This window comes from Chroicocephalus ridibundus, unplaced genomic scaffold (genome assembly GCF_963924245.1).
Source record: "Chroicocephalus ridibundus unplaced genomic scaffold, bChrRid1.1 SCAFFOLD_474, whole genome shotgun sequence".
In the NCBI taxonomy this organism is placed as follows: Eukaryota; Metazoa; Chordata; class Aves; order Charadriiformes; family Laridae; genus Chroicocephalus; species Chroicocephalus ridibundus.
The window spans coordinates 50,529-70,094 of NW_026961458.1; the positions used below are offsets into that span (position 1 = coordinate 50,529).

The window sequence follows — 19,566 nt, forward strand, 5'->3', positions numbered from 1 at the left end:
CATGGGGACAAGGGGACATGGGAGACGGGACATGGGGACACAGGGACAGGGGGACATGGGGACACGGGGAAAGGGAGTTACGGGGACATGGGGACATGGGGATACAGGGATGGGGGGACACGGGGAGATGGGGACGTGGGGACGTGGGGACAGAGGGGTGCGGGGACACAGAGGGGTGCGGGGACACACACGGGGATGTGGGGACACGGATACGGGGATGCGGGGACATGGGGTGAGGGGGACATGGGGGCACAGGGACATGGGGACACGGGGACGTGGGGACACGGTGACAGGGGGACACGGGGGTGCAGGGACACAGGGAGAGGGGGACATGGGGACACGGGGATGTGGGGACAGGGGGATACGGGGACGCCGGGACATGGGGTGAGGGGGACATGGGGGCACAGGGACATGGGGACATGGGGACAAGGGGACATGGGGACAAGGGGACGTGGGGACACGGGGAGAGGGGGACATGGGGACACAGGCATGCGGGGACACAGTGACAGGGGGACAGGGGGGTGCAGGGACACGGGGAGAGGGGGACATGGGGACACGGGGACGTGAGGACAGGGGGATACGGGGACACTGGGACATGGGGATGTGGGGACACAGGGAGAAGGGGACATGGGGATACAGGGATGGGGGGACACGGGGACATGGGGACGTGGGGACACGGGGGTGTGGGGACACGGGGAGAGGGTGACGTGGTGACACGGGGATGTGGGGACACGGTGACATGGGGACACGGGGACACGGGGGTGCGGGGACACGGGGAGAGGGTGACGTGGTGACACAGGGATGTGGGGACAGGGGGATACAGGGACGCCGGGACATGGGGATGGGTGGACATGGGGGCACAGGGATGCGGGGACATGGGGACACGGGGAGAGGGGGACATGGGGACACAGGGATGCGGGGACACGGTGACAGGGGGACACGGGGGTGCGGGGACATGGGGAGAGGGGGACATGGGGACACGGGGATGTGGGGACAGGGGGATACAGGGACGCCGGGACGTGGGGATGTGGGGACATGGGGGCACAGGGATGCGGGGATGTGGGGACGTGGGGACACGGGGAGAGGGGGACATGGGGACACAGGGATGCGGGGACACAGTGACAGGGGGACACGGGGGTGCGGGGACACGGGGAGAGGGGGACATGGGGACACGGGGATGTGGGGACAGGGGGATACGGGGACGCCGGGATATGGGGATGTGGGGACACGGGGAGAGGGGGACATGGGGATACAGGGATGGGGGGACACGGTGACATGGGGACACGGGGACACGGGGGTGCGGGGACACGGGGAGAGGGTGACGTGGGGACACGGGGATGTGGGGACAGGGGGATACAGGGACGCCGGGACATGGGGATGTGGGGACACGGGGAGAGGGACATGGGGATACAGGGATGGGGGGACATGGGGACACGGGGATGTGGGGACACGGGGATGTGGGGACACGGGGTGGCGGTGCCCGGTGGTGACACGGTGCCGCGGTGCCGCCCGCAGACAAGTACGCCATCGGGTTCCTGCCGCGGGAGAACGGGGTGCACTCCATCGACCTGCGCTTCAACGGCCGCCACGTCCCCGGCAGCCCCTTCAACATCCGCGTGGGCGAGCAGAGCCAGGCCGGGGACCCCGGGCTCGTCACCGCCTACGGGCCCGGCCTCGAGGGGGGGCTCACAGGTGACACCGCCGGCGGGGGACCCGCCCCGGGGGGTGGGGGGGACGTGGCCACGGGGTGGTGGCAACGGGGACGTGGCCACGGCAATGGGGACGTGGCCACGGTCAAGTGGAGGGTGGTGATGGGGACGTGGCCATGGCAATGGGGACGTGGCCATGGGGTGGTGGCAATGGGGACATGGCCATGGCAACGGGGACATGGCCATGAGGTGGTGGCAATGGGGACGTGGCCATGGTAGTGGAGATGTGGCCATGGGATGGTGGCAATGGGGGCATGGCCATGGTCAAGTGGAGGGTGGCAATGGGGACATGGCCATGGCAACGGGGACATGGCCATGAGGTGGTGGCAATGGGGACGTGGCCATGGTGAAGTGGAGGGTGGCAATGGGGACATGGCCATGGCAACGGGGACATGGCCATGAGGTGGTGGCAATGGAGACGTGGCCATGGGGTGGTGGCAATGGGGACATGGCCATGGTCAAGTGGAGGGTGGCAATGGGGACATGGCCATGGCAACGGGGACATGGCCATGAGGTGGTGGCAATGGGGACGTGGCCATGGGGTGGTGGCAATGGGGACATGGTTACGGTAGCAGGGACGTGGCCACGGGGCGGTGGCAATGGGGACATGGCCATGGTCAAGTGGAGGGTGGTGATGGGGACGTGGCTATGAAGTGGTGGCATTGGGGACATGGCCATGGTGAAGTGGAGGGTGGTGATGGGGACATGGCCATGGCAACGGGGACGTGGCCATGGGGTGGTGGCAATGGGGACATGGCCATGGTAGCAGGGACGTGGCCATGAGGTGGTGGCAATGGCTATGGCCACGGTCAAGTGGAGGGCGGTGATGGGGACGTGGCCACGGGGTGGTGGCAACTGGGACATGGCCATGGTAGTGGGGCTGTGGCCATGGGGTGGTGGCCATGGGGACATGGCCATGGCATGGGGACATGGCTTGGAGTAATGGCAATGACCATGACCTCCACCATGACCATGATGAAGTGGAGGGTGGCAATGGGGACGTGGCCATGGGGTGGTGGCAACGGGGACATGGCCATGGGGTGGTGGCAATGGAGACGCGGCCATGGCAATGGGGACGTGGCCATGAGGTGGTGGCAATGGCCGTGGCCACGGTCAAGCGGAGGGCGGTGATGGGGCCGTGGCCACGGGGTGGTGGCAGTGGGGACGTGCCCATGGGGCGGTGGCAGTGGGGACGTGGCCACGGGGTGGTGGCAACGGGGCCACCGGTGCCAGCGCCGTTGTGTCCCCCCGCCCCGGCGCAGGCGTGTGCTCCGAGTTCCTGGTGAAGACGGCCAACGCGGGGGCGGGGGCGCTGGCCGTCACCATCGACGGCCCCTCCAAGGTGAAGCTGGACTGCGTGGAGTGCGCCGAGGGCCACCGCGTCACCTACACCCCCATGGCCCCCGGCAACTACCTCATCTCCATCAAGTACGGCGGCCCCCACCACATCGTCGGCAGCCCCTTCAAGGCCAAGGTCACCGGTACGGAGCCGGGGGGGGACGGACGGACGGACGGACGGGGACAGGGACGGGTCTCCGGGGGGTGGTGACCCCCAGGGTGGTGGGAGAGGGGGGGGTCCCCGAGGTGAGGTGACGGGAAGGGGTCAGTGGAGTGGCGGGATGGAGGGTCCCCGGGGTGATGGGGTGGAGGACGCCCTGGGTGACGTGAAGGAGGACCCCCCCGGGGTGACATTATTGGGGGTCCCCAGGGTGGTGGGACAGAGGGTCCCCGGGGTGACATGATGGAGGACCCCCAAGGTGACATACGGGGGTTTCTCCGGGGTGATGTGGTTGGGGGTCCCCAAGGTGGTGGGATATGAGTCCCTGGGGTGACACGATGGAGGACCACCAGGGTGACACACTGGGGGGGGTCCCCAGGGTGGTGGGACAGAGGGTCCCCGGGGTGACATGATGGAGGACCCCCAAGGTGACGTGGTGGGGAGCCCCCAGGGTGCTGTGACGGGGGGGGGGTCCCCAAGGTGACATGATTGGGGACCCCCAGGGTGGTGGGATATGAGTCCCTGGGGTGACACGATGGAGGACCCCCAAGGTGACAGGACAAGGGGACCCCCAGGGTGGTGGGACAGGGGGTCCCCAGGGTGACACGATGGAGGACCCCCAAGGTGACATGCTGGGGGGTCCCAAGGGTGGTGGGACAGGGGGTCCCTAGGGTGACACGATGGAGGACCCCCCCAAGATGGCACATCAGGGGGTCCCCAGGGTGGTGGGACAGAAGGTCCCTTGGGTGACACGACGGAGGACCCCCGAGGTGACAAGACGAGGGGTTCCCCAGGGCCGTGTGACAGGGGGTCCCCAGGGTGACACGACTGAGGGTCCCCAGGGTGGTGGGACATGAGTCCCCTGGGGTGACATGACTGGGGACCCCCAGGGTGCTGTGACAGGGGGTCCCCGGGGTGACATGAAGGAGGACCCCCAAGGTGACGTGCTGGGGAGGTCCCCAGGGTGCTGTGACAGGGGGTCCCCAGGGTGACAGGACTGGGAGGGGGGGGGTCCCCGGGGTGACGTGATGGAGGACCCCCAGGGTGACACGTCGGGGGTCCCCAGTGGCGGGGCGGGGGGGGGTGTCCCCCGAGCGGTGCCGCAGGCCGGGGGTGTCCCCGTGGCGGGGTCTGAGGGTGTCCCCGTGTCCCCAGGCCCCCGCCTGTCGGGGGGACACAGCCTGCACGAGACGTCGTCGGTGCTGGTGGAGACGGTGACGCGGGGGGGGGCGGCGGCGGCGGGGGGCGCGGGGCCCCCCCGCTTTCGGGGGGCTCCCCAAGTTCTCCTCGGACGCGGGGAAGGTGGTGGCCCGGGGACCGGGACTGGCCACCGCCTTCCTGGGCCAGAAGAACCACTTCACCGTCGACTGCAGCAAGGCCGGTGCGTGGCGGGGGGGGGACGATGGGGGGGTCTTGGAAGGGAAGTGATGGGTCAACCGGGGGGTTCTGGGGGGTCTCGGAGGGTCCTGGGGATTCTTGGGGGTCTTGGAAGGGAAGTGATGGGTCAACCGGGGGGTTCTGGGGGGTCTCGGAGGGTCCTGAAGGGTCTTGTGGGTCTTGGAAGGGAAGTGATGGGTCACCCGGGGGGTTTTGGGGGGTCCTGGGGGGTCTTGGAGGGTCCTGGGGTTCTTGGGGGGTCTTGGAAGGGAAGTGATGGGTCACCCGGGGGGTTTTGGGGGGTCCTGGGGGGTCTCGGAGGGTCCTGGGGGTTCTTGGGGGTCTTGGAAGGGAAGTGATGGGTCACCCGGGGGGTTCTGGGGAGTCCTGGGGGGTCTCGGAGGGTCCTGGGGGTTCTTGGGGGGTCTTGGAAGAGAAGCGATGGGTCAACCAGGGGGTTCTGGGGGGTCTCGGAGGGTCCTGAAGGGTCTTGTGGGTCTTGGAAGGGAAGTGATGGGTCACCCGGGGGGTTTTGGGGGGTCCTGGGGGGTCTCGGAGGGTCCTGGGGGTTCTTGGGGGTCTTGGAAGGGAAGTGATGGGTCACCCGGGGGGTTCTGGGGAATCCTGGGGGGTCTCGGAGGGTCCTGGGGGTTCTTGGGGGGTCTTGGAAGAGAAGCAATGGGTCAACCAGGGGGTTCTGGGGGGTCTCCGGGGGTCCTGAAGGGTCTTGTGGGTCTTGGAAGGGAAGTGATGGGTCAACCAGGGGGTTTTGGGGGGTCCTGGGGGGTCTCAGGGGGGTCCTGGGCATTCTTGGAGGGTCTTGGAAGGGAGGTGATGGGTCAACCAGGGGGTTTTGGAGGGTCTTGGGGGGGTCTCGGAAGGGAAGTGATGGGTCAACCAGGGGGTTTTGGGGGGTCCTGAAGGGTCTTGTGGTTCTTGGAAGGGAAGTGATGGGTCAACCAGGGAGTTCTGGGAGGTCCTGGGGGGTCTCGGGGAGTCCTAGGGGTTCTTGGGGGGTCTTGGAAGGGAGGTGATGGATCAACCGGGGGGTTTTGGAGGGTCTTGGGGGGTCTTGGAAGGGAAGTGATGGATCAACCAGGGAGTTCTGGGGGGTCTTGGAGGGTCCTGAAGGGTCTTGGATGGGAGGTGATGGGTGAACCGGGGGGTTTTGGGGGGTCCTGGGGGGGTCTCAGGGGGGTCCTGAAGGGTCTTGTGGGTCTTGGAAGAGAAGTGATGGGTCAACCAGGGGGTTTTGGGGGGTCTCGGGGGGGTCTTGGAGGGTTTTGGAAGGGAGGTGATGGGTCAACCAGGGGGTCTTGGAAGGTCCTGGGGGTTCTTGGGGGGTCTTGGGAGGGAGGTGATGGGTCAGCCGGGGGTTCTTGATGGGTCTCAGGGGGTCCTGGGGGGGCCTTGGAGGGTCCCAGGGGTCCTGGGTGGGGGGGGTCTTGGAGGGGGTCTTGTATGGGAGGTGATGGGTCAACCAGGGGGTCTGGTGGGAGACGTGATGGGTCACTGCGGGGGGCGAAACCGGGGGGGGGTCCATGGTCTGGGGTCTGGTGTGGGGGGGCGGGGGTGTCTCAGATCTGGTGGGTGCCACAATGGGTCCGGGGGGAGGGGGGGGTCTGGGGGGGGGGGTGGGGCGGTTCTGGGGGTCCGTTGGGTGCCACGAGGGGCTGGAGGTGGCATCTAGTTGAGGGTCCGAGGAGCGGTGGGAGACGCCATGGGTCACTGGGGGGCTCTGGGGGGGTGGGTCTGGGGTCTGGGGGGGGTCTGGGGTCTGGAGGGGGGGGGGGTCTCAGGTCTGGGTGTGGGGGGGGGAAATGGGGTCCGTTGGGTGCCACGAGGGGCTGGAGGTGGCATCTAGTTGAGGGTCCGAGGTGCGGTGGGAGATGCCACGGGTCACTGGGGGGCTCTGGGGGGGGTGGGTCTGGGGTCTGGGGGGGGTCTGGGGTCTGGAGGTGGGGGGCTGGGTGTGGGGGGGGGGGTCTCAGGTCTGGGTGTGGGGGGGGGAAATGGGGTCTGTTGGGTGCCACGAGGGGGCTGGAGGTGGCATCTAGTTGAGGGTCCGAGGAGTGGTGGGAGACGCCATGGGTCACTGGGGGACTCTGGGGGGGGTGGGTCTGGGGGGGGTCTGGGGTCTGGAGGGGGGGGGGGTCTCAGGTCTGGGTGTGGGGGGGGGAAATGGGGTCTGTTGGGTGCCACGAGGGGGCTGGAGGTGGCATCTAGTTGAGGGTCCGAGGTGCGGTGGGAGACGCCGTGGGTCACTGGGGGGGTCCATGGTCTGGTGTGGGGGGGTCTCAGGTCCGGTGGAGGGTGGGGGGGGGTCTGGGGTGCGGTGGGTGCCACAATGTTGGGGGGGGGGGGGGAAATGGGGTCTGTTGGGTGTCACGAGGGGCTGGAGGTGGCATCTAGTTGAGGGTCCGAGGTGCGGTGGGAGACGCCGTGGGTCACTGGGGGGCTCTGGGGGGGGGGGGGTCTGGGGTCTGGGGGGGGTCTGGGGTCTGGAGGTGGAGGGGGGGGGTCTGGAGGGGGGGGGTGGTCTCAGGTCTGGGTGTTGGGGGGGGAAATGGGGTCTGTTGGGTGCCACGAGGGGCTGGAGGTGGCATCTAGTTGAGGGTCCGAGGTGCGGTGGGAGACGCCGGGGGTCACTGGGGGGCTCTGGAGGGGGGTGGGTCTGGGGTCTGGGGGGGGGTCTGGGGTCTGGAGGTGGAGGGGGGGGGTCTGGAGGGGGGGGGGGGTCTCAGGTCTGGGTGTGTGGGGGGGAAATGGGGTCCGTTGGGTGCCACGAGGGGCTGGAGGTGGCATCTAGTTGAGGGTCCGAGGTGCGGTGGGAGACACCGGGGGGCTCTGGGGGGCTCTGGGGGGGGTGGGTCTGGGGTCTGGGGGGGGGTCTGGGGTCTGGAGGTGGGGGGGGGGGGGTCTGGAGGGGGGGGGTCTCAGGTCTGGGTGTGTGGGGGGGAAATGGGGTCCGTTGGGTGCCACGAGGGGCTGGAGGTGGCATCTAGTTGAGGGTCCGAGGTGCGGTGGGAGACGCTGTGGGTCATCGGGGGGTGGTCCAGGGTCTGGTGTGGGGGGGTCTCAGGTCCGGTGGGGGGTGGGGGGGGGTCTGGGGTGCGGTGGGTGCCACAATGTTGGGGGGGGGGGGGGGGAAATGGGGTCTGTTGGGTGTCACGAGGGGCTGGAGGTGGCATCTAGTTGAGGGTCCGAGGTGCGGTGGGAGACGCCGTGGGTCACTGGGGGGCTCTGGGGGGGGTGGGTCTGGGGTCTGGGGGGGGGTCTGGGGTCTGGAGGTGGGGGGGGGGGGTCTGGAGGGGGGGGTGGTCTCAGGTCTGGGTGTTGGGGGGGGAAATGGGGTCCGTTGGGTGCCACGAGGGGCTGGAGGTGGCATCTAGTTGAGGGTCCGAGGTGCGGTGGGAGACGCCGGGGGTCACTGGGGGGGGGGTCTGGGGTGCTCAGGGCAGGGTGAGGACCCCCCCCCCCCCGTTCCCCCCCCCCCCTCCCCAGGCACCAACATGCTGATGGTGGGGGTGCACGGCCCCAAGACCCCCTGCGAGGAGGTTTACGTCAAGCACGTGGGCAACCGGGTCTACAACGTCACCTACACGGTGAAGGAGAAGGGGGACTATGTCCTCATCCTGCGCTGGGGGGACGACAACGTCCCCGGCAGCCCCTTCCGCGTCACCGTCCCCTGACACCTTCCCCCCCCCTCCCCGAAACCCCCCCCCAAAACAAGCACCCAAAACCCACCCCCACCCCCCGGCAAAGGGGGCGCGGGACCCTCAATAAAGCACTGGGAGAGATTCGGGGGGGTCGTGGTCGCTGCGGGGAAGGGGGACGGGGGGGGGGGGTCTGGGGTGGGGAGGGGGGGAGGGCCTGGGGGGGGTCTGGGGTGGGGGGGGGGGCAGAGTGGGATATTGGGGTCCTGGGGGGGTCCCAAAGGGGGATTAACCCCCCCCCCAGTGGGAGATTCAGGGGGTTGTGGTCGCTGGGGGGGGGCTGGGGTGGGATATTGGGGGCTGGGGGGGTCCTGGGGGGGGGGTTGGGGGGGGCAGAGTGGGATATTGGGGTCCTGGGGGGGGGGGTGGGGTCCCAAAGGGGGACTAGCCCCCCCCCCAGTAAAGCACTGGGAGATTCAGGGGGTTGTGGTCGCTGGGGGGGGGGCTGGGGTGGGATATTGGGGGCTGGGGGGGTCCTGGGGGGGGTTGGGGGGGGGGCAGAGTGGGATATTGGGGTCCTGGGGGGGTCCCAAAGGGGGATTAACCCCCCCCCCAGTGGGAGATTCAGGGGGTTGTGGTCGCTGGGGGGGGGCTGGGGTGGGATATTGGGGGCTGGGGGGGTCCTGGGGGGGGGTTGGGGGGGGGCAGAGTGGGATATTGGGGTCCTGGGGGGGTCCCAAAGGGGGATTAACCCCCCCCCCCCAGTGGGAGATTCAGGGGGTTGTGGTCGCTGGGGGGGGCTGGGGGGGGCCCTGAGCAGGACATCGGGGCCTGGGGGGGTCCTGGGGGGGGCAGAGTGGGATATTGGGGTCCTGGGGGGGTCCCAAAGGGGGATTAACCCCCCCCCCACTGGGAGATTCAGGGGGTTGTGGTCGCTGGGGGGGGGCTGGGGTGGGATATTGGGGGCTGGGGGGGTCCTGGGGGGGGGGTTGGGGGGGGCAGAGTGGGATATTGGGGTCCTGGGGGGGGTCCCAAAGGGGGACTAGCCCCCCCCCCAGTAAAGCACTGGGAGATTCAGGGGGTTGTGGTCGCTGGGGGGGAGTGGGGGAACTGGGGGGGCCGGGGTGGGATATTGGGGGCTGGGGGGGGTCCTGGGGGGTCCATGGCCAGACATTGGGTCCGGGGGGGGGGGGGTGTCCCAAAAGGGTCCAGGGTGGGAGACCGGGGTGCAGGGGTGGTGCTGGGGGGGGCTGGGGGGGGTCTGGGGGTCAAGATGTGGGGTTCGGGGGGGGGGGGGGGCGGTCCATGGCAGGACACTGGGGTCCGGGGGGGATCTGGGGGAGGGGGTCAGGGTCAGGACACGGGGTCCGGGGGGGGTCAGGACAGCGGGGGGGGGGGGGGTTGCGTTTGGGGGGGTGTGTCTCTGCCCCCCGGGGGGAGGGGGGGGGGGGTCAGTCCTCCGGTTCCCACGGGGGGGGGGGAATCCCCCCCGCGACCCCTCAAGGGCGCGGCGCACGGCGCATGCGCGGGAGGGGGGGCGTGGCCACGGCGGAGGGGCGGGGCCAGAACTACGGGGATTGGCCGGGCCAAGGCGATGGGGCGGGGCCAGAGCCGTGGGGGCGGGGCCAGGACTGTCGGAGTGGGCGTGGTCATGGCCGGTGGGCGTGGCCAAAGCCGCGGGCAGGGGCGGGGGCGAACGGTGGGCGGGGATAGAGCGGGGGGGCGTGGCCACGGCGAAGGGGCGTGGTTATAGCCGGGAGGGCGGAGCCAGATTGGCTGGGCGGCGGGAGAGGGGCGTGTCCAGCGGGGAGTGGGCGGGGGCGATAGCGCTGTTGCCCTGACGACGGTGGGGGAAGGGGGGCGTGGCGAGGGGGGAAGGGGGCGTGGCGAGGGGGGAAGGGGCGTGGCGAGGGGGAAGGGGGCGTGGCGTGCGCGGCGGCGCATGCGCAGTGCCGTGGGGCCGGGGCCGGTGTCCGCCATGGCGGGGCGCGGGAAGCTGATCGCCGTGATGGGGGACGAGGACACGGTGACCGGGTTCCTGCTGGGGGGCGTGGGGGAGCTGGACAAGCACCGGCGGCCCAACTTCCTGGTGGTGGAGAAGGAAACCAGCCTGGCCGAGATCGAGGAGACCTTCCGGTAGGACTTCCGGGGGGGGGGGCGGGGGGGGGGGCTGGGGTCAGGGGGGTCAGAGGGTCGGGGGGGGGGTCTCAGGGAATGGGGGGGGGCCGGGAGATGGGGGGGGGTCCCGGGGGTGGGGGGGGGGGTGTCTCTGGGCATGGGGGGGCCGGGAGATGGGGTGGAGGGAGGGGATGGAGGGGGGGGGTGCCGGGGGTTGGGGGGGGGGTCAGGGGATATGGGGGGTTTCAGGGTATGGGGGGGGCTGGGAGACGGGGGGGGGTCCCGGAGACGGGGGGGGAGACGACGGGGGTCGGGGGGACACCGAGGGATGAGGGGAGGGGTCCGGGGGGGGGGGGGGACTGGGGGGACACGGGGGGTTGGGGGGCACCGGGGGACAAGGGGAGGCCGGGGGGGGGGGGGGGGGGGTCTCAGGGTATGGGGGGGGCTGGGAGATGGGGGGGGGTCCCGGGGGTTTGGGGGGACCAGGGGATGGGGGGGGTTCGGGGGGGCCTGGGAAATGGGGGGGGGTCCTGCAGAAGGGGGGGGACGGGGTTTTGGGGGGGGGTCTCAGGGCATGGGGGGGCCCTGGGAAATGGGGGGGGCCCGGCGGGGGGGGGGGTCCTCGGGGTTTTGGGGGGGCTGGGGGTCACCGGGGGGGGCTGGGATGAGGGGGCTCGGGGGGGGGGGGTGGGGGGGGTCTCAGGGCATGGGGGGGGCTGGGAGATGGGGGGGGGTCCCGGGGGTGGGTCTCAGGGGACCCCGGGGGGGGGAGGGAAGGGGGAGCCCCGGGGGTCCCAGGAGTCCTGGGGGGGGTCTGAGGGGTCCCAGATGTCGGGGGGGGGGGGGGTGGTGTTTGGGGGGGGCCCTGGGGGTGTCAGGACTCCGGGGGGGGGGGGGGGGAGTGTCCCTGGGGGTCTCCCTGGCCCCCGGGGGGGCCGTGTGCCCCCTCCCCATGTCTGACACCCCCCCGCCTCAGGGGGTTCCTGAGCCGGGGGGACTCTGGGGGGGCCCAGGGCTGATCCCATAGGGGGTGTCTGACCCCCCCCGGTATTTTTGTGCCCCCCCCCGGAGTTTCCTGACCCGGGGGGGGGACGGACACACCGGGGGTGTGCCAATGGGCACGGGGTGACCCTTTTGTGTCCCCTCCCAGGGGGTTCCTGAGCCGGGGGGGACACAGAGGGGGCCCAGAGACAGTCCCATGGGGGGTGTCTGACCCCCCCCCCGTATTTTTGCCCCCCCCCCCCCCGGAGTTTCCTGAGCCGGGGCGGGGGGGAACACACCGGGGGGGTGCCGATGGGCACGGGGTGACCCTTTTGTGTCCCCTCCCAGGGGGTTCCTGAGCCGGGGGGACACTGGGGGGGCCCAGAGCCGGTCCCATCGGGGGTGTCTGACCCCCCCCCGTATTTTTGTGCCCCCCCAGGAGTTTCCTGGCGCGGGAGGACATCGGGGTGGTGCTGATCTCGCAGGTGCTGGCGGAGCTGATCCGGCACGCGGTGGAGGCGCACAGCCGCCCGCTGCCGGCGGTGCTGGAGATCCCCTCCAAGGAGCACCCCTACGACCCCGCCAAGGACTCCGTGCTGCGCCGCGCCCGCGGGCTCTTCACCCCCGACGACCTGCGCTAGGGACCCCCCCCCGCGCCCCCCCCGCCCCCCCCAAGGGGGTCCTCACCCACCCCCGCGCTCCACCACCCACCCCAGGGGGGCCCCTGTCCCACCCCGGGGGTCTCCATCCCACCCCAGGGTGCCTCCGGGGGTCTCCATCCCCCATTGGGGGTCCCCGTCCCACCCTTGGGGGTCCATGACCTACCCCAGGGGGCTGCCGGGGGGGCTCCATCCCACCCCAGGGTGGCCCCATCCCACCCCAGAGGGTCTCCATCCCACCCCAGGGCTCCGTGACCCACCCCAGGGGGCTTCCAGGGGGTCTCCATCCCACCCCGGGGGTCCCTGTCCCACCCCAGGGTGCCTCCGGGGGGCCCCATCCCACCCTAGAGGATCTTCATCCCACCCCAGGGCTCCGTGACCCACCCCCAGGGGGCTGCCGGGGGGGCTCCATCCCACCCCAGGGTGGCCCCATCCCACTTTGGGGGTCCCCGTCCCACCCCAGGGCTCCATGACCCACCCCCAGGGTGTTTCCGGGGGTCCCCATCCCACCCCAGGGTGCTTCCAGGGGGTCCCCGTCCCACCCCGGGGGTCTCCATCCCACCCCAGGGCTCCGTGACCTACCCCAGGGTGGCCCCATCCCACCCCAGGGTGCCTCCGGGAGTCTCCATCCCCCCCTTGGGGGTCCCCGTCCCACCCTTGGGGGTCCATGACCCACCCCAGGGTGTTTCTGGGGGTCTCCATCCCACCCCAGGGTGTCCCCATCCCACCCTGGGGGTCCCCGTCCCACCCCGGGGTGCCTCCAGGGGTCTCCATCCCCCCTTGGGGGTCCCCGTCCCACCCCCGGGTGCCGGTGAGGGGACCCTGCCCCACCCCAAGGGTCCGTGTCCCACCTCAGGGTGCCACTGGGGGGGGGGGGGGGGGTGTCCCAATCCCACCCTGGGGGTCCCGTGACAGAGGAGGGGAAGCGTCACTGCGCCGCGTCCCGCCGCCATTTTGGGGGGGGGGGGGGTGTGACACCGTGGGGACACGGCTGGGACACGCGGCGCTCGTGACTGTGACCGTGACGGTGACACACACACAACCCCCCGCCCCCCCCCGGCAGCACCCTGGGGTGGGGGAGGGTGTTTGTTGTCCCATTCTCCCGTTTCCCCCCCACCCCCCCACCCCCCGGGGTGTCCGAATGTCACACGTGTGTCCCCTCCCCCCCCCCCACAGTGTCCCCAACACGCGCTGTCACCGCTCAACGCCTGCGCGGCTCTGTGGGGCGCCATGGGGGGCGGGGGGGGGGGCAGGGAGACGCTATGGGGCAGGGGGAACGACAGGGGTACGGGGAGGGGGACAGGGACACACTATGGGGCACAGGGAAGGACAGGGACACACTATGGGGCACAGGGAGGGGGACAGGGACACACTATGGGGCACTAGGTGGGGACAGGGACACGCTATGGGGCACTAGGGGGGACAAGGACACGCTATGGGGCACAGGGCTGGGGACAGGGATGTGCTATGGGGCACGGGGGGGACAAGGACATGCTATGGGGCACGGGGGTGGGGACAGCGACGCGCTATGGGCCACAGGGAAGGACAGGGACACGCTATGGGGCACAGGGGTAGGAAAGGGACACACTATGGGGCACTGGGGGGGACAGGGACACACTACGGGGCACGGGGAGGGGGACAGGGACACGCTATGGGGCACTAGGGGGAGACAGGGACAGGCTATGGGGCAGGGGGGTGGGAAAGGGACACGCTATGGGGCAATAGGGGGGGACAGGGATAGGCTATGGGGCACAGGGAGGGGGACAAGGACACGCTATGGGGCACGGGGGTGGGGACAGGGACGCGCTATGGGCCACAGGGAAGGACAGGGACACGCTATGGGGCACAGGGGTGGGAAAGGGACACGCTATGGGGCACTAGGGGGGGACAGGGACACGCTATGGGGCACAGGGGGGACAAGGACATGCTATGGGGCACGGGGGTGGGGACAGGGACGCGCTATGGGCCACAGGGAAGGACAGGGACGCGCTATGGGGCACAGGGAAGGACAGGGACGCGCTATGGGGCACAGGGGTGGGGACAGGGACGCGCTATGGGGCACAGGGAAGGACAGGGACGCGCTATGGGGCACAGGGAGGGGGGCAAGGACACACTATGGGGCACTGGAGGACAAGGACATGCTATGGGGGATGGGGGTGGGGACAGGGACGCGCTATGGGGCAGAGGGAAGGACAGGGACACACTATGGGGCATGGGGAGGGGGACAGGGACGCGCTATGGGGCACGGGGGTGGGGACAGGGACACGCTATGGGGCACGGGGGGTGGGGACAGGGACGCACTATGGGGCACAGGGGGAACAGGGATGCGCTATGGGGCACAGGGGGAACAGGGATGTGCTATGGGGCACCCACCGCCCCCCCCCCCCCCCCCCCGGTACCACCCCTGTCGCCTGGTGTCCCCCATGGCCCTGTCCCCAGTGTCCCCAATGTTCCCCCCCAGCCCCACAACCTTGTCCCCCCCCCCAGCCCCATGTCCCTGTGCCCCTGTCCCCCCTCCATGTCCCCCCCCCCGTCCCCAGCCCCACAGCCTGTCCCTCTGGTGTCCCCAGTCCCAGTGTCCCCAATGCCCCCCCCCAGCCCCACAGCCTTGTCCCCCCCAGAGCCCCATGTCCCTGTGCCCCCCCTGTCCCCCATGTCCTCATCCCCCCATGTCCCCCGATGTCCCCTGTCCCCACCCCCCACCCCATCCCAGTGTCCCCAATGCCCCCCCCCCCCAGCCCCACGTCCCCGCTGACCCCTGGCCACCCGCCGTGGGGCTGCCCCACGGGACCCCGACCCCCAGGACCCCAACGCCCTTGGGGCGGGGGGGGGGTGTGACGCTGAGGATCCTCCCTCCCAACAGCTTTTGATTAAAATATAATTTTATATTTTTTACAAAATGGGGGGGGGGGGGGGGGGGGGCAGCACCCTGACACACACACACCCCCCCCCCCGACCCCCCCCCCCCCCAACCCCCCCCCATAGGATTTGAGGCCACTGAGCCCCCCCCAGGGGCCCAGCCCCCATGTTGGGGGGGGGGGGGGTGTCTCAGGGTGGCAGAGGGGGGGTCTCAGGGTGCCCGGGGGGGGGTCTCGGGGGGGGGGGGGGGGTCTCAGCTCTCGAACCATTTGCCCCTCTTGGGCGCGGGGGGGTCGCTGCCCAGGATTCGCCTCTTGTACTGTTCCACCAGGTCGTTGAATCGGGCCTCGCCCCCCCCGGCCCCCCCCCGCCGTCGGGCCTACGGGCACAGAACGGGGCGGGGAGGGGGGGGGGCCAGCATAGGGGGGGTGTGTCCCCGACATCCCCCCCCCCCCCCCCCATCTTGCGGGGGGGGCAAGAGGAAAGGGGAGCCCCCCCCCCCCCCACCTCCCAGAATTGGAGCTCGAATCTTACCTGGGGGGGGGGCCGCCTTGCGCTTCTCCTTCCGCCGCTGGGTTTTGGCTTTGGGCTGTTTGGCGGGGGGGGGCTTCACCTTCCCCTTGTCGCGTTTCCTTTGGGGGGGGGGGGACGGGGGACACACAGAAATTTGCGGGGGGGGGGCCACCCATGGGTGCCAGGGTAAAGCCCATGTCCCAGGGATGGGACGTGGCGGGGGGGGGAACCAAAAACACCCATGGGGAGGGGTATGGGATGGCGGGGGGGGTCTCACAGGATGGGGGGGGTGTCACAGGGTTAGGGGGGGTCGGGGGGGGGGTCAGAGGGGGTGCCCCCCCCCCCGGCCCAATACCTGATTTTGGGGTCCCCGATGTGACGGCAGCGCCAGCACCTTGCTCCGGAGGCTGCCGTCCGCCCGCTGCTCCGTGCGGAAACCGGCCCAGGGGACGGAGGGGGGGGGGACAGGGCGGGGGGGAAGGGGGGGGCCTGTGCCCCCCCCACCCCCCCCGGGGGCTCCCCGTGCCCCCCCGGCCCCCTCCGAGGGGGGGTTCTTCCTTCCCTCTTGCTTTTTAGGGGGCGCCGGCGCCACCTTCTCGGCCTGTTTCAGCTTGAGCTGTGCGGGGAACGGGGGTTGGGGGGGGGGATTTAGCGCCTGGGGGGGGTCACATACAAGGTTGGGGTTGCAGGGGGCGGCGGGGGGGGGCAGTGGGGGGGGTCCTACCAGGCTGCGCTGGGCTCGCTGCTCCTTCAGCTTCAGCTTGCGCCGATCCTCCAGCGAGAACTCCACGATGGGGCGCTGGGGGGGGGGGGGGGAAAGGAGTGAGGGGGGGGGGGGCAGAGCAGGGGAGGGGGGTCCGGCCCCCCCCCCCGCCCCCCAATACCTCCCAGGAGCAGGCCCCGGGGGGGGTCCCAGCCCCCCCCCAATACCCCCCAGAGCAGCCCCGGGGGGGGTCTCAAACCCCTAATACCCCCAGGAGCGGCTACGGGGGGGGGGGCTCCAGCCCCCCCAATACCCCCAAGGATTGGCCCTGGTTGGGGGGGGTCCCAGCCCCCCAGGACAGTGACCCTGTGGTTGTCCCCCCCCCCCCCATGCCCCCCACCCTGCTGGCCACAAAGAGGGGGGGGGTTGTTGTTGAGGAGCCCTGGGGGGGTCCCAGCACCCCAAAAACCCCCCCAGGAGCGGCCCGGGGGGGGTCCCAGCCCCCCATGACGGGTTCCAGGGGGGTCCCAGCCCCCCATGACAGTGACTCTGGGGGGTCCCAGCCCCCTAATACCCCCCAGAAGCGGCCCTGGGGGGGGTCTCAAACCCCTAATACCCCCAAGGAGTGGCCCCGGGGGGGGGGGTCCCAGCCCCCCGCCCCCCCCCCGGACAGTGACCCCGGGGGTGTCCCGTCCCCCCCCCCGCGCCCCCCACCTTGCTGGCCCCGAAGAGGGGGGGGTTGTTGTTGAGGAGCCCTGGGGGGGTCCCAGCACCCCCAAAAACCCCCCCAGGAGTGGCCCGGGGGGGGGGGTCCCAGCCCCCCAGGATGGGTTCTGGGGGGGGGCCCAGCCCCCCATGACAGCGACCCTCGGGGGTCCCAGCCCATCAATACCCCCCCAGAGCAGCCCTGGGGGGGGTCCCAGCCCCCCCAATACCCCCCAGGAGCGGCCTGGGGGGGTCCCAGCCCCCCATGACGGGTTCCCGGGGGGGTCCCAGCCCCCCATGACAGTGACTCTGGGGGGATCCCAGCCCCCTAATACCCCCCAGAAGTGGCCCTGGGGGGGGGTCTCAAAGCCCTAATACCCCCAAGGAGTGGCCCCGGGGGGGGTCCCAGCTCCCCCCCCCCGGACAGTGACCCCGGGGGTGTCCCGTCCCCCCCCCGCGCCCCCCCACCTTGCTGGCCCCGAAGAGGCGGGGGGTTGTTGTTGAGGGCGCGCAGGGCCGCCAGCGCCTGCTGGTGCTCCCCGAACTCCACGAAGGCGTAACCCAGGGACCGGCCCCGGCCCCGCAGCTCCCGCATCACCCGGCACTGGGGGGGGGGCGGGGGGGGGGGGACGGACACACACACACGTCACCCACCGGCACCGGGACACCCCCATGGCAGGGACACCCCGGCACCGGGACACCCCCACCCCCTCTGCCCCCCCCAAAACCCAACCCCGAGGGGACACAGAGCCGGGAGGGGGGACGGGAGGGGAACACACAGAGTGGGGGGGGGCGGGGGGGGGGGACACGTCACCCACCTGCCCCAGGACACCCCCACAGTAGGGACACCCCAGCCCCGGGACACCCCCACCCCCTCTGCCCCCCCCAAACCCAACCCAGAGGGGACACAGAGCCGGGAGGGGGGACGGGAGGGGGGACACAGAGTGGGGAGGGGGGGGGACGGGGGGGGGGAGGGAGAGGGGGACACGTCACCCACCTGCCCCAGGACACCCCCACGGCAGGGACACCCCAGCCCCGGGACACCCCCCCCCCCCTCCGCCCCCCCAAACCCAACCCTGAGGGGACACAGAGGGACACCGGGGGGGGGGGGACACACATGGGGACGCAGGGGGGACACCCAGCACCCTCTGCACCCCCCCGCCACCCTCCGATAAGGGACACAGAGCACGGGGTGGGGGGGGACACAGACACACACGGGGGGGGGGGGAACCACACTGAGGCGGGGGGGGGACACACGACACCCACCTCCTCTGCACCCCCCACCCCCCAGGAAGGGACACAGAGCACAGGGGGGGGGACAGGACGGGGGGGGGGGGGGAAGAAACCACACCCGGGGGGGGGGGGGGACACGACACCCACCTCCTCTGCACCCCCGACCCCCCAGGAAGGGACACAGAGCACGGGGGGGGGGGGCGACATGGGGAGGGGGGGGCCACACACATTGGGGGGGGACGGACACGGACCACCCACCTCCTCCGCCCCCCCCCAGCCCCCCTCATTCCCCCCCCCAGAGGGGCCACCCAGTCCCTCTGCCACACCCCTTCCCCCCCCCACCCCCCCCAAACCCAAACCCACCCCGGGGTTGGGGACAGAGGGTGACACTGGGGGGGGGGGGGGGACGACACACACACACAGACAGAGGCACCTCCTTGATGCGGGGGGCCGTGCCCCCCCCCGGCAGGCGCCGCAGCAGGCGCCGCAGCCCCGCGTCATCCAGGCCCTTGGGCAGGTTGTGGAGGCAGAGGCGGGTGCGGGACACGAAGACGTTGTGGTCCCGCAGCTTCTGGTACTTCAGCTCCTCAAACTGGGACAAACTGGGCCCTCAGGGGGACCGGGGCTGGGGGGGGGCTGTGACCCACACCCCCCCCCGGGTGTTGGGGCTGGGGGGGTGGGGACACACGCACACACCATCCCCAAAGCATCCGGCGTCCCCAGACTCACCCGCGCTCTCTTGGCCATGTCGGCGGCGCTCACGCCCTCCGCAGCCTTCGTCCCGGCCCGGATCACTGCGGGGGGGGGGGAGAAATAGGGTTTCAAGGTGGGGGGGGGGGTCAGTGCCCACCCCCGCCCCCCCCCCAAGCGCTGCTCCAGGGCCGGTACTCACGGCCTTCGCGAGCCAGGTAGAGATTTCGGGTGCCCGTGGGTTTTTTTTCGCCTTCCGGCCGCGCAGTTTGCGCGCCTCCTCCCGGGTGACGGCCGGGTCCACGCGGAGCAGCCGCCCGTCCAGGCGCAGCCCCCCGCCCTGGGGGGGGGGGGCACGGGGGGGGGTCATGGACGGGACACACACACACACACACACACAGAGCCCCCCTGTCCCCCGCCACCCGGAGAGGGGCACGATCCTGGTGGCGTCCCCCAGAGCGGAGACAGCAACGGCTGGTGCTGCCCCCGCGGAGCCCGGGGAAGGGGCCGGGGGGGGGCCCTTGTCACCCCACACCCCCCCAGAGGGGTCCCTCAACCCTAGGGGGGGTCCCCTGTATCCCCCCCGGGGTGGGGGGGGTGGGGGGGGTGTCCCTCGTCGTTCCATGACTCCAGGAGGGTCCCCTGTCACCCCCGGGAGGGTCCCTTGTCACCCCGCACCCCCGGGGGGGGGGGTCCCTTATTTCCCCGGGGGCGGGGGAAGGGGTCCCTTGTCACCCCACACACCTGGATGGGGGGGGGGGCCCTTGTCACCTCACACCCCCAGGGGGGCGTCCCTTGTCTCCTGGGGGGGGGGGGGGGGTGTGTCCCTTGTCACCCCACGTCCCTGAGGGGGTCCCTTATCTCC

At 71.2% G+C, this 19,566-nt stretch overlaps 3 protein-coding genes across 3 annotated transcripts in view; 2 read left to right on the forward strand and 1 right to left on the reverse strand.

The window, feature by feature from the left end:
• Nucleotides 1–8,380, forward strand: part of LOC134509432 (filamin-C-like) — a gene marked incomplete at its 5' end in the record, with an annotated part of 58,077 nt that extends 49,697 nt beyond the window's left edge. The window contains 5 exon segments of the mRNA XM_063321967.1: nt 1,516–1,692; nt 2,972–3,190; nt 4,363–4,433; nt 4,435–4,588; nt 8,089–8,380. Of these exon segments, the coding sequence (XP_063178037.1) occupies nt 1,516–1,692; nt 2,972–3,190; nt 4,363–4,433; nt 4,435–4,588; nt 8,089–8,276 (809 nt within the window).
• Nucleotides 8,381–10,172: 1,792 nt separating this feature from the next.
• On the forward strand, nt 10,173–12,881 carry ATP6V1F (ATPase H+ transporting V1 subunit F). Its single transcript, XM_063321969.1, has 2 exons — nt 10,173–10,376; nt 11,779–12,881. Exons 1-2 carry the CDS (start codon nt 10,183–10,185, stop codon nt 11,978–11,980), a joined length of 396 nt encoding a protein of 131 aa, XP_063178039.1. The 5' UTR covers nt 10,173–10,182; the 3' UTR covers nt 11,981–12,881.
• A 2,105-nt stretch (nt 12,882–14,986) lies between these two features.
• On the reverse strand, nt 14,987–19,086 carry RBM28 (RNA binding motif protein 28). Its single transcript, XM_063321968.1, is given in 11 exon segments — nt 14,987–15,236; nt 15,381–15,489; nt 15,751–15,791; nt 15,897–15,986; nt 16,095–16,169; nt 16,788–16,828; nt 17,289–17,382; nt 18,445–18,603; nt 18,741–18,805; nt 18,904–18,949; nt 18,952–19,086. Coding segments are annotated over 11 exon segments (966 nt in total). The 5' UTR covers nt 19,072–19,086; the 3' UTR covers nt 14,987–15,110.
• Nucleotides 19,087–19,566: the final 480 nt, after the last annotated feature.